The following is a 16,453-nucleotide window of genomic DNA, read 5'->3' on the forward strand; positions in this document are numbered from 1 at the left end:
CACTGGACCAGATAGATGCCCCATAATTTGTCTGTGAACCAGGAGAGTTACAATTCGAGTAGCGGCAGGCGGACAAAGGTCTTGGTCATGGTGATCGGTACAGCCCAGCCTTGACACAAAAAATTGAGCTTGACCATGAAGTAAATTTAGAAACAATCTGTCCACTTTCTGATCCAGAGTAAAAACATGTCGATAGGGTTTGCTACCGCCAATCTCACAGGTTTGTTTTATGGGTCTCTGAAGACCGCCAGTGCTTTGTCGCCATTCTGTCATGTGTACTGTTACACCACAGCCTTTGTTGCCTGTAATCTTGTATGGCATTGTGGCACGAAAAAAGAGAGAAAAGGTCGTTGAGTGACACTCCATGCACAATCGTCACATCGCCGATCACCAATCATCGCTGATGATAACAGTATGCGCCTCCACGTGAACACTGATTGTATGTTCCCAAAACAGAGAATAAAATCTCTTCATTAGTAGACCTCACGACCTCGACACCACGCTAATAAATGATCTCCAACTTGGAAGAGAGGAAACAAAAAGTCATCGAGGCACCTTCACCCCTAGGTGCAGCTCATCACACCGCCCTCGCCGGGCTGGCTCTCGACGCATCCCAATGAAACTCCGGCCGACCCGCCCCCAATCGAGGATCCTGCTTAATCTGATATCGAATCGGCCCCAGGTACAAATGATCATGCATCTGCGTTTTCTTCTCCCCCTCGGGCGCCTCCACACCGTGCAGCAGCTCAAGGTCGTAGTTATTCGGCGTGGGTGGCGGGGTGGCACGGCGCCATGACCAGACTCCGCGCGGAAGCAGCACGGTGGTGCCCTGTTTGCCCTCGATGCGCGTCGGCTCCGAGGGAAGGCTGAAGATGCGGCGGACCATGGGCCAGAGCACGGGCACGCAGGCGCAGATGAAGATACTGCCCGGCTCGGCGACCGTCCAGATGAGGTTGTTCACCTGCCAGGTCTGGTCCGAGTTGGACGTGAGCATAAACATGTAGTAGGCGCGGATGATAGAAGCGATGCAGCCACTGCGTAATCAATTTCAGTCAGCAAGCTGAGTCAGAATATATAAAGAGTGAAAATGACATAGGAAATACATAATTATACGCTTAAAAGAACCATCAGTCGCTTTCGGGGAGGACTTACAAGGAACCGATCAAGAATACCACCGTTAGCGCAATCTTCTGTGCCCGCGAAACCTTCTGTAACGCCCAGATCATCGGTGTCGGCAACGCCAGCAACACGACGTCGTGAAGCACATTCGGGAGCGGTATAAACCGATATGTCGCCAGCTGATCAATGCACACGCCGTTCAGCGTCTTATCCCACTGGTACGCGACGGGCGTGCATTGTACGATGGCCACGATCGTCTCGCTGAGAGCCCATAGCCACACGTACACAATCAAGCCCCACGTGAAATGACGGAACCAGCGCTCTACACCAAAGATGCGGCGGTACAGGAGCAGGATCGAGGTCTTCATGATGGCGATGGCCATACTGTAGAGGATCTCCATGGCGAAGAGTGTCTGGGCAAACCTGACGAACGCGGTGGGTTCGTTTAGGAGGATCCAGGCCTCGTGTCGCCCGGCGTCGCCATGTGAGGCACCTTGAAAACTGCATGTGAGCGGAGCAGAGGAGGAGGGAAAGAGAAGGAGAGAGATAGAGAGGGGAGTGAGACTAGGGTTCTCTCGAACTCACATAACAATAGATCGATACATAGCCCCATCATGAGTATATATGATGGTATCATCAACCAGTCCTCCAAGAAGACCGGACTATCCGCGACGCGATGTGCCACATACCGCAGGAAGAAAACCACCGTGCCGAAGACCATGAAAAGGACTGAAATGGCTATGATACCGCCGCCCCTGTTGGCGTCCAGCCCGCCTTCCAAGGCCATCGCTGCATTGCTGAAACTCATGGACGCCTCTGTGAGGCTCAGAAGAATGGAGAATGATATTCAATCCCGCGCGGAGAAGCGGGAGAGGTACTAAAAAGGTGAAAGAGAAAGTAACAATGGGCTGGGTGCGGAGGAAGTACGAATGTATAACATCTATAACGGATCAAGTCTGGTATGTACATCGCACGCTATGTGTACAGGGCACTCTGATCAAACTTAACCCCTTCAGGACTCGGCGAGGACAACAGCATAAACGTTGAGATGAAAGGGATGCATGGAGGGGTAATGGCACTTTTGACATGGAGGGGCCGCTGGGTTGTGTCGACCTTGCTTTACTCGCTTTCGCGCCGGATCCTAGATCCAGCCGCATCACAATGTTCACAAACTTAATTGTATGGATAAATCCGGGGAGCGCCCTACATCGTGTCTCACTACCCAAGTAGAAACCTAGCCGCCGTCCTACAGGAAATTGAGCTGCAGTACGCTGCGGCTTACCTGCATCTCGCTTGGGGTCCTCGACCTAGGGCCTACAGACAGGGCTTGTCATCAAAAGGGTTAAGCGGAGGATTACTGTGCCCTGCTGTCCCAACAAAATAATGTGCCATTCTTGGATATGCAGGAGAATCCTCGTATTTGCTGGTCTTGAGAGCAATGCGACTCATCCTCGAGCTATGTAATTACATTCAAGAAGATGCGACCACATTTCCGAGTAGGAAGGGTAGGAAGCCATAAAATTGAGACTCTTACGGTGGCATTGTTTCCTCACTTGCTGAGAAGAGTATGGGGCAATCAGTGATTGTCTGAATGGTAAGGGCAGCCTTATCTCGCCCTGTTTGTCTTTTCCCCCCCAAACAATGATGGGTAATAGCACGGGAGTGAAACCCGCAGGATCCATGGTCCAACCACACGTGGCGTGGGTGGTGTGGTATGATCCATCTTGAGCTGAAAACTTCCCCTGCAGCCAAAAGGCGCTTCCACGTTGGTCGAGGCTCTTTTGAGGCAAGGGCTGGGACAGTAAGCCTCTCTCCATGACAATCGAGAGATGGAACCAACGGGGTGGGGTCCCGCGTAATCAGCAATGCCGTTGCCTTTAACAAGCTGTCCGGGGGCCACTTCTTCTCCACAGGTCTGACAGCGTAGTGCAGACCGACTTGTAACGGCCTGCAAACTCTGTCCGACCTTGAGAATTCGAGGTAGGAGTTCGACTTTGGGCGATCGAGACAGTTCTCGTCTGTCTAGGTCAAGTAGTCAGGTCGCGTCCCGAGGCCAGAGCTGCTTCAAATGCATGACTTCATCGGCCAGGCTCCGATGAAAGAATCCTCCTTGTTTCGTAAGCTCAGTCGAGAAGCAGCGTTGACATGGGTACTGGTTCCGATTTGAACGACTTGATGGCGGGAATAGGAGAAGTTGGGAATCTACAGGGTACTCACTTATATTATCAGCTATCCACACTTCTTATCAAGTACAGACAAATACATTGGAAGCGTCAGGACTCTCTTCGTCCATGGTTTGTCAATCTGCTAGCTCAGGTTGTATTGATGGGAGGTCCTGAATTCCGGAGTCTATCAATGATATGGTCTGCTTCTTCATTACAATCTGTGCTGTTCAGAGTGGGATATAATAAGTACAACAGCACCAACCAGGACCTCAAAATAGTACTGTCAGGTTGTGCATGCGGAAGCACACAACAGCCAACCTGGCATGTCGTCATGAACAGCCGAAATGAATGCCAATATGATCGTCAGGCAGCCGCACCCGTCCCAAGAGCCGAGATAAAATATGTCAAACTCCAATTGGGAGCAGATGTCTGTCCGGTCCCCTGTTCCCACAGTATTCAATATGTAGTGTACATTGGCGGTGTAAAGCTGGTCCAGTGGTACTCGTCTTTTCGATTCCTACTCGTCAATCTGGATCGGCCCCTCGGTCTTTGTGGAAGTTGCAGTAGTGAGGCGCATTCTTGGACTGACTCGACGAGGCTCATCCTCCTCATCAATCGCCCTTGCGCTCGCAGGGGTGAAGTTGCGACCCCGCTTTGTGCCTTTCTCACTGCCGCTTCCAGATGCATTTGCAGGTGTAGCGAATCCGGCATAAGCCTGATTGGGCGTGGCCTGGTTCGTGAGATTGACACCGAACTCACCGGCAGAGGTGCGACGGCTGAAAGTTGGACATGATCCAGAGGCGTTGCGGTCGTGGCCGATAAAGTCAAAGGCATTGCCTGTCTGAGAGAATTTGCGAATTTGCGCCTCAATCGACGGCGACAAGTTGGACGGCGAGTTCACAGAGCTGGTACTGTTCAGATGCCGATTCTCTTTACGGGATCGAACATTCGATGCTGGTAAAGGAATCTGATGCGGTTGTACGGTGCCGTCGAGTGGGTGCGGCTGGTTTAGCAGAGAATAAGTGAGAGAGGTTGCCAGGTCGCTAGAGACGGCTATGTTGCGAACATCGTGATCAAGCTGGCCTAAAGACATCACATCGTCAGCACTGGACCGGAGGTAGCTTGGCTACCTGCGAGACTGACCTGCGTCTGAGGAATCCATACCCACGAAGGCGGTGGGGGTGTTTGTAGGCACCTGTAGAGCCTCTGTATGACTATCATCGTCCAGGTTTGACCCGGACAGGGCTATGAAATCCGTCCCAACTCCCTGGGACATGGTAGAAGACAAATAGTCCGATATGTATGGCATATTAGCATGCTGTTCGCTATGCTTGGTGCTGCTCCGAGCCGTGGCGCCAGGCCAGATCGCCTTTGGCTCAACAGTCTGTTGCTGATTGGGTAGTCCCAGAGAGCCCACCAATTCCTGGTAGGCAGCCTCGCTGAAGGGCTCCATGAAGAAGCCAGAACTCGAAGACCCAGAGCTCTTTTGGCCGGTTGGTAAGAGGGCCTGCGAAAAGGCAGCAGGGTTGAAGGCAGTTGCAGTCTCTGCTGTTAAAGAACCCTCATAACCAGTTGCTGCTGGACCTGAGCCTGCTGTATTTCGGCCAATATAGGACCGACGTCGTGGAGAGTGCAAGTGGGAGTCGGCACCGTCGTCGGGATGGTAGGTCGGCACGGGAATCCCCGGATTGTTCTGAGGACGGCGCCACATCTGAGGGTTGGGCCAGGCAATACCGTTATTCTCGAGGATGTCTGAGAAGCGGTCAGTATTATCCTTTGTGAACGCGAGTCGGATGGGCAGGATGAACCGACCCAAGGGGGCATGCTGGAAAGCGAAGACCACAACATTCTTGATTCGTTCTATGGGATTAGAAGGCGAGTCCCTGGGGAAGCCTTCGCTTATAATGATCTTGACACGTCCAATATCGTCTGCAGGATTCCAGTGGTTCTGGTAGAGCAATTCACGACGGAACGAGGGAAACTTGAGTGGTTCGAGCTCGCCTTTCTTGGACATTTCTGTCAATGACAGGGTATGAGCAAAGCCCAGGCGGCAGTGAAAGATTTGGGCGTCTTGTTAGAGGCACGTACCGCATGTGGTCGTGATCAAGTGTGGCCATTGTCCAAGAGGCTCGAAGGATGTCGATCTGTGCGTTTTCAGTTGATTAGCCACGACGAAGGTTGAGAGAGATGCTGCTGTTGGGGACAAGGCTCACGCCACCATGCGGCCGTCAATCAAAATACGAGCCTCAAATTTGACCAGCTCGGGGTGTTTGCTGTAGTTTAGAGCATACTGGCTGATCTGAGGCGTCCCCCAGCAGTGAATAGAGATGTGGAAGTGGGATCCCGACTCAAGAGAGGGTGCGAAGCAGGTCATGACAGGCAGACCATAGGCACCCCGATTGTGGGAGAACTCTTTATCAGGAGTGACATGGCAGTTAACTTTGAACTCCTTCAGTGGGACTCGACCATCGCGGCCAGAGGGGAAGAGGAGCACATCCCAATCGTCGTAACGCATTGTTCAGGTAGGAGAGAGGTTTTATGTGTGCGTGTCCAGGGAAAGGGGGGATTACTTGGACAGAGGAGAATTAGAAAACCAGAAAGGGAACCGTAGTTAACAAGTAAACGTGTGACAAGAGACTTCTCGTGAACGAGGAAGAATTCAGAGGTAGGGTTGATAGCTAGGAGAGGGAAACGAGGGAGTACGCCTTGTTTTGATTTGTTGTCTCCCAGCTTGAGAGGTCCAACGACGTGCCTTCCTCAAGAGACAGGAGTTCCTGCAGCGAAAAAGAAACTGCACATTTGACCCTTCCTACTTTGGGATTAAGCAAACGCTGACTTCAGGAACGAACGCACTCGAGATTCATCACGGTCTGAGGCATTTGAATTAGGGGAGCTGTCCTGCCGGCTCAAGCCAAATGCACCTTCTTCGTTGACGATGCTGATGGGACATTCTTGGTCGGCCATAATTCCATAGAGATCTAGATCTTTGCTTTTGGAAACCACCTGCTCTTCCTCATTTATGCCTCGGCCCTGACGATAGAAGGCAAGGGAGGTCCTGCCTTAGAAAAGACGGCAGAAAGGCGAGGCTGTTGCGTGTTTCTTCTCGAGGGCGGCTAGCCAATCGCAGACTGGCAGTACTTGATTCTGGTTGCCTTGGTTTAGCTGTTCTATTATTTTTCTTTTCTGTTCACCCTTTCTTTTCATTGCGGTCGATCTTTCTACTGTACAATCCTAGCCTAGTCCACATCCACCTCGTCTTGGAACGGCTCCGGATCCTCTGGTGCCCTTGCCTGTTAGTAACACCTTGTCAGTCGCGTCAAGTCCAATCAGAAATTGTGAGAGAGCCATAGCTTAGTTCAGTCCTCACCTTGACCGCGCCTGCCCCTCCGAGCTCACGCTCCAGGCCACCGTCAAAATCTCTTGGGAACGATACCCGGTCGGGGTATGTGAGCTTGATCGCGTAGCATAGGCTTAGGAATGCTGCGATAAAGACGCCGACCTGAAAAAACCCCTTGCCTGGGGCGACCCATGTGTACTCATAGGGTGTGAACATGCCCAGCTGGTCGTAGTCCTCATGGACAGGCTCCCCAAAGTTCCTCCTCTCCTGCTTGTCCCACCAGTCGCCGTGGGGATCCCTGAACTGTCTCTTGATCGGAGGGGGTTGGACGTAGCCACCATTCTATAGCAAGACGATTTCTGTTAGCTTTGATAGCCTCGTCGCGCTGCGTGTATGCCCGCATTGCCACGTGCACCACCCCCCAACAGCCTGAGACGCACCATATTCGGGTCCTCGGCCTCCGTCAGGCTCGGGTAGTCGGGATATTTCTCGTCGACCTTGTCATTGTAGGGAGGAAGGAATGTCCGCTGCTGGACGATTGGGAGTCGTCTGGCTGCAACAGCAGAAGTGGCTGACCGCAGGGTCGAGACCCGCGCAACCCCACGGGAGAGCATCTGTCGTCGAGTCCTATTGTTAGACCTGGTACTGGACCCGGGAGAAAGAGAGAGACGGGGGGTGTACTTTGGAAATTGCTTAGAAAGGCTAAAATGTAGTTGAGATGTGATTGCAATTGGCGTTGGGCAAATTGGCTGAGTCTAATCAGCGTTGCGATTGAGCGAAGCTCTAACTAAACCCGCGGAGACGATGAGGTCAAAAAGTCGCTGCCTCAGGCACAAAATGGGCAGAGTATGGTGGTCTGTGCGTCAGCTAGTAACACGCTGCTCAGATTGGGTGAGGCGCGGTCGGCGGGCTGGGGTAGCATTGGTAGCGCTGTCGGGTCCTTGTTTGCTCATGGGTTTTCTGCCATCTCAAAGTTTTCGCTGACAACGACCATCGACGCCTTATTTTCCGCCCTGCAGCCTCGTACAGGCCCTCAGACATGCGCAAACTTTGTCTGAAGACGGAATCAACCCCTCTACACCGGTAGACGCTGTTTTGGACCCATCAGATGCCGAACCTGTGGAGAACGCGACCCTTTCGTCCCTTCCCGTCGCCTTTCCTCCCCGCGTCGCTATGACGGAGACGGGGTCAACCGCGTCTGCTGCCTCTGCTCCCGCCGCCTCACCCAGCTTCGACCTCGACGCGGCAGCGCAGACCCGGGCTGCCATCGACCACGACGCAAAGGACGACTCTGGACGGCTCACACCTCCTCCACTGAAGCCCCCATCACTCGTCACGACAGATCTTCCACCTTCACGCGATGCCGGCGACCGCGCAGCCTCTGCTGCAAGCTCTCCCTTGTCCGACATATCCGGCCTGTCTGCCTTGTCAACAACACCTGAGTTGCAATCCGATGATGACACATTTCTGGCTCTCAGGGGTAGTACCCAGCCCAAGAAGAATGCCATCAAGGAGGAACAGGACGACGCCACAAATGGCCATGTGCAGGCCGAGCAAACACCCGAAGATGAACGACCTGCCAAGCGACGCCGAACACGGAACTCGACGCCTCCGCCACCCGGATCCAAGGCGCGCAAGATCTACGAGTCACCGCCCTGGAAGAAGTTCGAAGCTGAAGGTCCCACAACCATCATAGAAGGTGGCAAGCGGAAGTCAGGACGTCTCAACACCGTCCCTCTAGATCAGCTGAACAGCGACAAGAGGATCACCAGGAAATCGTACTCGCAGACCAGCCCCCAGTCCAAGAATAAATATGCCTCCACCAATGGGCAGACGACTTCCAATCCGGCCACAAAGAGAGTTTCCTCGGCCAGCAAAGCCCTTGCGTCCAAGACTACCGCACCTCACAAAAACCCTGCACGGAAGTTCGCAGGAACCGAAGCTAAGTCCACACCTAGCAAGGCCCGCAGACCGTCGCCGCCGCCGCCGCCGACCCAACCCAGCCGATCATCCGCCAGGACTCGACGACCCTCACGAAGTGCCCGCGACGGCGTAGACGACGATGCACATGCTACTCAGTCTACAAGAACCACGTCACGGCTCAAGTTACGAGCTAGCCGACCGGAGCTCCCTCCCCTGACTGAGCTGCCGCTCCTCCATCCCCAACGAGTCCAACCGAAAAAGCTTGCTTCAACTCTGGAGGAATACTTCAAGATTGCGGATACCCTACCAGTGACAGATGGTGGTCAGATGCTACCCGAGGACGAGCCTCTTCTCAGCGATGAGGCGGCTCTTGCTGAGGCCAGGATCATCCTGCGCATTGAGGACGAAGCACGACCCGATGGTTTGCTCGGTGAGAACTGCTCTGTGTACCTGCCTGAGCGTGCTGAAGAGATTCGCCAGTATGCGCACATGGACTACGTGGTCAAAGCTGCACAGAATCTCCGAAAATGGATGGTTAGGGAACAAAAGGATCACAGGGAGAAAGCAAAGAAACTGGCCGAGGCATGTCAGGCGGTTTGGAAGGCTCGACAGCCAAAGACCACCGAGGAGCTCGAGCGGGAGGCACGTGAGCTATGGATCACGCGATATCGTATCGTCATGAAGGCTCTGCTCGGCACATGGGAGAATGTCAGATTGGAAGTGAACCGTCGACGCTTGGAAAATTGGGAGGCCGAGGAGCAGAGGCGTGTGAAGGCTGCCCTGCAGGAAGCCGTGTCTCGGTCTGAGCAACAGCTGTTGGCGCGCCAGGCGCAATTCGACTCTGACATCACCGATAGCGAGCATACGGATATAGAGGATGACGACGACCTTGACTCGGATATGGACCAGAGTCATGTTTCGGACGTCGGCCATCGCTCAGACAATGAGGACAGTGCCGATGATGAGGACAATATGTCTTCCTCTGACGAGGACGAGGATCGTAAGTCGGTCGCGTCAGATGAGGACTTGACACAAGACCAGCTCCGGGCGAAATACGCAGACTTGCCAAATCTCGACGACCAAGAAGGAGCAATCGGCAACGAGGTCACTATGGCTGAGGTGAACGGCACAATGGACGATGATACAAGTGACGAGTCGGTTGATATGGACGACGACATGGGCTCCACAGACGACGAGAGTGTCGACAGTGGTTCCGGCGAAGATGAAGGGAGCGACGAGGAGGATGCTGACCAGCCGTCCGGTCTCCTGGGCCTTTTCTTTGGCAAGAAAGAGCTCAAGAAGCTACAGGAAGAGAAAGCGGAGGACCAAGCAGACAAGATCTTGAATGGCGATGAGGAGATGGTGGACGTGAATGCGGACGCAGAGGAACAGCCAGCCGCGGAAGCGCCCTTGCCAGTCCAGAATGGAGTTCAAGAGACGACCTTGGCCGAGGGCGACACTGCGAAAGCAAACACTTGTTCCGGAGGACCACAAGTGAACGGCGTCTCGAAGGATTCTCATCTCCTTGGGACACATGAGGAGAACATGAAATCTGGATCAACAGAACTTGCTACCAAGGTTTCTTCTTCAGAAGTTGTGCGAATAAGTCCTGAAGCTGAAGCCACAACCAACCCGGCAAGCCCCGAGCGCAGCCAGTCACCCCGCACAACAGATACAAAGCCATCGGAAGTCGATACGGCCACGTCTGTCGAGCCATCCAGTGCAATTCAAGACCTCAGTAGGTCTGTGTCTGAGCAGCCATCAACACCACGCACTGAAGTGCCCTTTCTCCTCCGCGGCACGCTGCGTGAATACCAGCACTACGGCCTCGACTGGCTCGCTGGCCTCTACGCGAACAATACAAATGGAATTCTGGCGGACGAAATGGGTCTGGGCAAAACGATCCAGACCATTGCGTTGTTGGCTCATCTGGCCTGCGTCCACGAAGTGTGGGGACCCCATCTCGTTATAGTACCGACCAGTGTGATGCTCAACTGGGAGATGGAGTTCAAGAAGTGGTGCCCAGGCTTCAAGATCCTCACCTACTACGGCACACAGGAGGAACGCAAGAGAAAGCGCCAAGGCTGGACCAATGACGACGTTTGGAACGTTTGCATCACCTCGTATCAAATCGTCTTGCAGGACAACCAGGTTTTTAGGCGACGGAGGTGGCATTACATGATTCTGGACGAGGCTCACAACATCAAAAACTTCAGGTCGCAGAGATGGCAAACGCTACTCGGATTCAATACCCACTCTCGTCTCCTTCTCACAGGAACCCCCCTACAGAACAACCTCACCGAGCTGTGGTCCCTTCTTTTCTTCCTTATGCCGTCTGAAAATGGCGTTGGTGGCTTTGCGGATCTTAAGGAGTTCCATGATTGGTTCGCCCGACCCGAGTCGCAGATTCTTGAGCACGGCCGGGAGCAGATGGATGATGAGGCTCGAGCCATTATCTCAAAGCTTCACAAAGTGCTCCGCCCCTATCTGTTGAGAAGGTTGAAGGCCGATGTCGAAAAGCAAATGCCCGCCAAGATCGAGCACGTGACGTTCTGCCGCCTTTCCAAACGGCAGAGAGAGCTCTATGATGGATTCCTTGCCCGGTCTGAGACGCGAGAGACGCTGTCCTCTGGCAATTATCTGTCTATCATCAACTGTCTCATGCAGCTGCGGAAGGTTTGCAATCATCCCGACCTCTTTGTGGACCGCCCGATCATGACTTCTTTCCGGATGGACAAGTCCGTCACGGCTGGGTACGACACGACCGAGCGGTTGGTTCGGAGCAAGCTGCTGGCCGAGGACCTGATGGCGAAAGTGAATCTCGGCGTTCTCAACCTGCTGCCCGCTTGGAATGAGCACATGTCGAAAGTGAATGCAGAGCGCATACACCAGCTCAGCGCCCATAGTGTGCTGTTCAATATGCGCGATGCCCAGCGAGTGAGAGCACAGTCAGCGTACCAGGCACTCGACCCCACGACTATCAACTCCAACATGGCATTCCTCGACACTCGGTCACGGTGGCACCGTTTCGAAGAGCTGCAGCACTACCGATATCTCAACGCCCTGGGCAGAGAGCAGAGGCCCGTGTATGGCAAGCAATTGCGAGAGTTCCTGACCATTGGGGTTGACAAGAGGCCATACAAGCCCAAACCACGCGTTCCCAAGCTGGTCATGAGTTGGTTTGAGGAGGATTCCTTTCTGTTACGCACAATGATCCCAACCTTGGATCAGAGAGCTGCGTCCATGGACGGGATCATATCAAAGTTTGCATGTGTAACACCAGCAGTTGTCACCAGGGATATGGACACACTCTTTCTTGGCACAAGGGGCGTCGAGGCCTTCACTGATGCTGACCTCCAACTCTCTGCCCCTGTCCGACGGCTGCCTTTCATACCACCTGAGCGGCCGATCGATCCTTGGCATGAATCTCGCATGCGGTTATCCATCCAGTTTCCTGACAAGCGCCTCCTTCAATATGACTGTGGCAAGCTCCAGGCACTCGACAAGCTCCTCCGCAAGCTCCAGGCTGGTGGTCATCGTGCTCTCATCTTCACACAGATGACAAAGGTCTTGGATATCCTCGAGCAATTCCTCAACATCCATGGCCACAAATATCTCCGCCTTGACGGCTCGACCAAGGTCGAGCAGCGACAGATTCTCACTGACCGGTTTAATGTCGACAATCGCATCCTGTGTTTCATCCTCTCCACCCGCTCCGGCGGTCTGGGACTCAACCTTACCGGAGCTGACACGGTCATTTTTTACGACCAGGACTGGAACCCCGCCATGGACAAGCAGTGTCAGGACAGATGTCACCGTATCGGACAGACGCGCGATGTGCACATCTATCGCCTTGTGAGCGAGCATACGATTGAGGCCAACATCTTGCGCAAGGCCAGCCAGAAGCAGATGCTCGACGATGTGGTCATCCAGGAAGGCGAGTTCACCACGGACTATTTCAAGAACAGCCGGCAGGTGACCGTACAGGACGTGGCAGGTCGACTGATGGGCGAGAATGACGAAGCTGCTAATGCAGCGATGGATCTCGTGCTTGGCGGTGTCGAGACAAGCGACACACGGACTGCGACCAAGGTGCTCGAGCAGGCTGAAGACACGGAAGATGTGGTCGCCGCCCGGGCCGCGGAGAAGGAGATCCAGCAGGACGATGCGGATTTCTCCGAAGTCAAGCCCGGCTCTGGTGCAGCGAGTACGTTACAGGGTACGCCTCGCGAGGGCTCCGCTGTGCCTGGGCGAAGCGGTCTCGGCCTCTTTTCCGAGACCGTGGACCCGGATGCTGCCGTCGAGGAGGCAGAGCCCGAGTACAACGCCTGGGGTGATCGGGTGCATAACATTGATGAGTTCATGCTGGATACCATGTCGAAGATGCTCGAAGGGACACCGTTGGATCTACCAAAGGACAAAAAGAAGGGGAAGAAGAAGGGACGGGACACAAGGAAGCGATAGACGGAAATAGGCCCTACCAAAGGGGGGTTTTCGTGATTGTACAGCATAATCTCACTCTGCTTTTATTGTTCGGACAAGGTGCGTCTTGGCGTTATCGATATGGGAGACAAAGGCGTGTATAGGCTTGGGACTGCTAGAATCACGGGCACGGTTTTGCATTGGGTTGGGTCGAGCGATCAGGAGGCAGAACGGCGGGGAAAAGAAAATCCCCATACGGGTCAAAAGACATAATGCATCCAAAGATTGTATGATACAAAATGGCATGGATGCTCATGGAAATCAAGGACCAATCACAAACGCCTGGCTGGCTCACTCATGCGGTCGTGCATAGCACCATGCTTAGACCAAAGAGCGGACAAGAAAATACACTACTACACCAGTATCATATCTCTACTATGCTGCTTGTTGATTATGATCTCTGCATGCCTCATGTGCCTTGGCATCACAATACCTGGCTGGCTGGGGCCTTGGAGCACTCAGGAGATACAGATGAGCTCATGGTGAGAAGACTCTTTCTGGTATGAACTTAGGGACACGTTAATCCAGAGGGTGTAATATTTGAGGCACCATCGAACAATCAATGGCTCTTCACCAACCCCCAAGTCTCTCTTACCAAACAAAGACAGGCGTATAGAAGAAGCACACACAGTCTTAGTTGGATCAGTGAGCGCTGACACAAAAACAAAACAAGCAAGCTTTTGAGTCACTAGTTATTAATCGAAATATGCCAATTATTAAAATAGTTTCTTGTTAGATATATCTGCGCAGGAAAAAAAGTTGATAGGGAAGGATTTTGGTGTATTTTTCAATCAAAATACACAGTTTTCAAGTCAAAACGTTTTAATAAAAAGAGCATATTTTCCCCAGAGGATAAGTAGAGAGAGCTAAATGAGGCATATTTTTTAGTGGGGTTGGGGGGGGGGAGAGCTGAGCCGAGCGAGGCGAGAGGGGGGCTGCGAAGCAGGGGCTCCCCTTAGAAAAGAAAAGAAAAAATATGAAAGGAAGGAAGGGGGAAGGGGGAAGAGGGAAGGGAAGGGAAGAGAGGAGGAAAGAGTGGAGGAAAGAGAGGGGAAAAGAGAAGAGGAAAGAGGAGAGGAAAGAGGAGGAGGGAGGGGAGGAATGAATGAAGCTATTCAGAGTCTCTGATAGTAACAAATGGCTCCCGCGACCGAAGTAAGCTTGCTTACGGAGGGCTCCACAGTATTTACAATGTAACTAGAACACAGTCTCCATGTTTCCCTTGGCGAGCTTTCCCAGCCGCTGCTCCGTAACATCAAAACATTCCGGCAGCCCAGTCGCCTCCCACGCCTCACCCTGGATAATCTTGACCACACCAGGTGCACAGTTGAATATTCTCGCCATCCCATGTCCATTAAAGCCCGCACACACATACTGCCCCGGCAGACTCTCAATCTTGCCCACAAACGGCACCGAGTCGGTCGTCATGCCGATGATGCCCGTCCACGAGTGCTGCAGGCCCTCGCCATGGCGCAGGCGCGTCTTGTCGCAGACAGGAAAGCACTTTTCAAAATTGCCCACGGCGTCCGCGACGACCTCCTCGACAAAGTTGGTGTCGTTGGTCGTGAAGACGCTCTCGCGCGCCTCCTTGCTGATGTTGGGGCTTTTCCTGGGTGCGCCCAGCACGATGAGGCCGTCTGCCTTGCGCTGCATGACCGAGTAGAAGTGGTGGAGGCTGTGGCGCAGCGACATGGTGCTCTGCAGGGCCAGATGGCCGGCTAGCGAGGGCGGGGGCACGAAGAGGTGTGCCTGGGCGCGGTTGGGCGTGACAAAAGGGGCCAGCTGGGGCAGCAGGTGGCCTGCGAAGGCGTTGGTGCAGTGGACGACGACTTCAGCCGTGATGGTGCCCCTCGGCGTCTCGACATCCCAGGCTGTGCTTGTCCCACCACTTGAGTTCGTCGATCTCGTCACCTTGGTTGCAGGGCAGTGGGTGAACAGCCTCGCCCCTGCATCAATGCTCTTGCCCAGAAGCCACTGCGCCAACTTTGCAGGATGGCTCGACCCTGCCGGCCACTCATACGCGCTGACAGCCGCCTCAATTCCAGAGCGCCGCGCCGCCTCGGCTCCCTCGTACACAGTCACATGGCTCACGTCTCCGCCAGCCTCACGATACTCGCTCAGACTGCGTGCGTTGAACTCTGCAAACTCGGGCGTGAGACACACGTCGAGGGTGGTGGCGGCGTTGAAGTCGCAGCGGACAGAGTGGCGCTCCACGAAAGCACTCAGGCGGGAGAACACGTCGCGCTCGTTGGCGATGATCTTGAGGGCCTGGTCGGTGCCGTGGACGCGACGGTAGACCTGGAAGCCGCGGAAGGCGTCGGGGCGGACGTGGCCTGCGTTGCGGGAGGAGGCGCCCGACGCGGCCTCGCGGGCCTCAAGAAGGAGGATGTCGGCTGCCGGAACGCCGGCTGAGTGGATCAGCTCGAAGGCCGTGAGGGCGCCGGCTATTCCGGTGCCGATGATGAGGTATTTGGTGGCTGATGGGGTGGGCGTGGTGCAGTTGGCGTTGAGGTGGGGGAATGAGCGGGTGGTTTGTTGCCACCAGGAGAGGCACGGATTGTTGATGGGGAGGCTATGCTGTGGGAGGAAAGGTGGTTGTTGGATGCATTCCTCTTCAGCGGTCATGATGATGGTTCGATCTGGCGTGTTGGTCTTGAATGGCTGAAGTATGAGAATGATTACCTTCTAATTTACCAACTATTGCAGCACTTGCACGCACAGTAGGCAGATAGGGATTTGTTGTTTCAACGAACATTATACAATCATCAAACAGTGAGTGATGCACTCAATCTTTCACAGAGGACATTCAAGAAGCATAATGTGGTACCCATCCGGCCCGGCATGTTGCCCATATCGCCGGCTCCAGTACGGAGGAGGCGCTCACAAGCCGAAGCGGGGAAGACTAAGGCAGGGCCTTTAAACGCAGTACGACCACAAATTACTATGTAATGAAGCTTATCTACTAGGGGCTGGTTCACATTAGGGCACATGTGATTTCTGATTCGTTCAAACAAAGTGCCGGGCCGGGGCGGGCCCAACAATGCTCCATAAACGCAAGCACCAAACTCACCTGCATATTCTGCAATACGAAAGAGTTGCCGCAAGACGATAACGTGATCGACGTTCCCGATTCTTCTCTCACTGTCTGTCGGAAACTTGACTCGCAGCATAAATTATTCACAGAGACAAAGCGATAGCATAGGCGGCGAAGAAGAGAGAAGAGAGGCGGGGACGTTGCATTTCCTGGTCTGCCCAGCCGCCGAGATCGTTTGCGGGTTCCACTGCATATTGATAAAGTATTTGCTGACAGCACTAATCGCCATCATGCCATGCGATGATGTCGTATAATAATATCCAAGACGGAGAACAAAATGACTCTGTTGAGGTTCCCGAGACGCAGAGCCTCCTCTTTCACCACCGCCACCAG

The 16,453-nt window shown here is 53.9% G+C and overlaps 4 protein-coding genes across 4 annotated transcripts; all 4 read right to left on the bottom strand.

Annotated features, from left to right (window-relative positions):
* Positions 1-300: 300 nt before the first annotated feature.
* On the bottom strand, positions 301-1,989 carry M406DRAFT_323664 (uncharacterized protein). Its single transcript, XM_040919797.1, has 3 exons — positions 1,705-1,989; positions 1,153-1,612; positions 301-1,034 (listed from the first exon to the last, which is right to left on the bottom strand). Exons 1-3 carry the CDS (start codon positions 1,904-1,906, stop codon positions 578-580), a joined length of 1,119 nt encoding a protein of 372 aa, XP_040773699.1. The 5' UTR covers positions 1,907-1,989; the 3' UTR covers positions 301-577.
* A 1,812-nt stretch (positions 1,990-3,801) lies between these two features.
* On the bottom strand, positions 3,802-5,799 carry M406DRAFT_264913 (uncharacterized protein; the record flags this gene model as incomplete). Its single annotated transcript, XM_040917704.1, has 6 exons — positions 3,802-4,367; positions 4,449-4,498; positions 4,559-5,036; positions 5,097-5,300; positions 5,373-5,428; positions 5,498-5,799. 6 exons carry the CDS (start codon positions 5,797-5,799, stop codon positions 3,802-3,804), a joined length of 1,656 nt encoding a protein of 551 aa, XP_040773700.1.
* Positions 5,800-6,201: 402 nt separating this feature from the next.
* On the bottom strand, positions 6,202-7,358 carry M406DRAFT_357564 (uncharacterized protein). Its single transcript, XM_040923714.1, has 4 exons — positions 7,303-7,358; positions 7,062-7,235; positions 6,652-6,963; positions 6,202-6,574 (listed from the first exon to the last, which is right to left on the bottom strand). The coding sequence occupies exons 2-4, from the start codon at positions 7,233-7,235 to the stop codon at positions 6,521-6,523; spliced, it is 540 nt and encodes a 179-aa protein (XP_040773701.1). The 5' UTR covers positions 7,303-7,358; the 3' UTR covers positions 6,202-6,520.
* Positions 7,359-14,217: 6,859 nt separating this feature from the next.
* M406DRAFT_294467 (DAO-domain-containing protein) lies at positions 14,218-15,651 on the bottom strand (the record flags this gene model as incomplete). The annotated part of the gene is made up of 1 exon (XM_040919142.1): positions 14,218-15,651. One exon carries the CDS (start codon positions 15,649-15,651, stop codon positions 14,224-14,226), a length of 1,428 nt encoding a protein of 475 aa, XP_040773702.1. The 3' UTR covers positions 14,218-14,223.
* Positions 15,652-16,453: the final 802 nt, after the last annotated feature.

This window comes from Cryphonectria parasitica (assembly GCF_011745365.1).
Source record: "Cryphonectria parasitica EP155 unplaced genomic scaffold M406scaffold_7, whole genome shotgun sequence".
Lineage (NCBI taxonomy): Eukaryota > Fungi > Ascomycota > Sordariomycetes > Diaporthales > Cryphonectriaceae > Cryphonectria > Cryphonectria parasitica.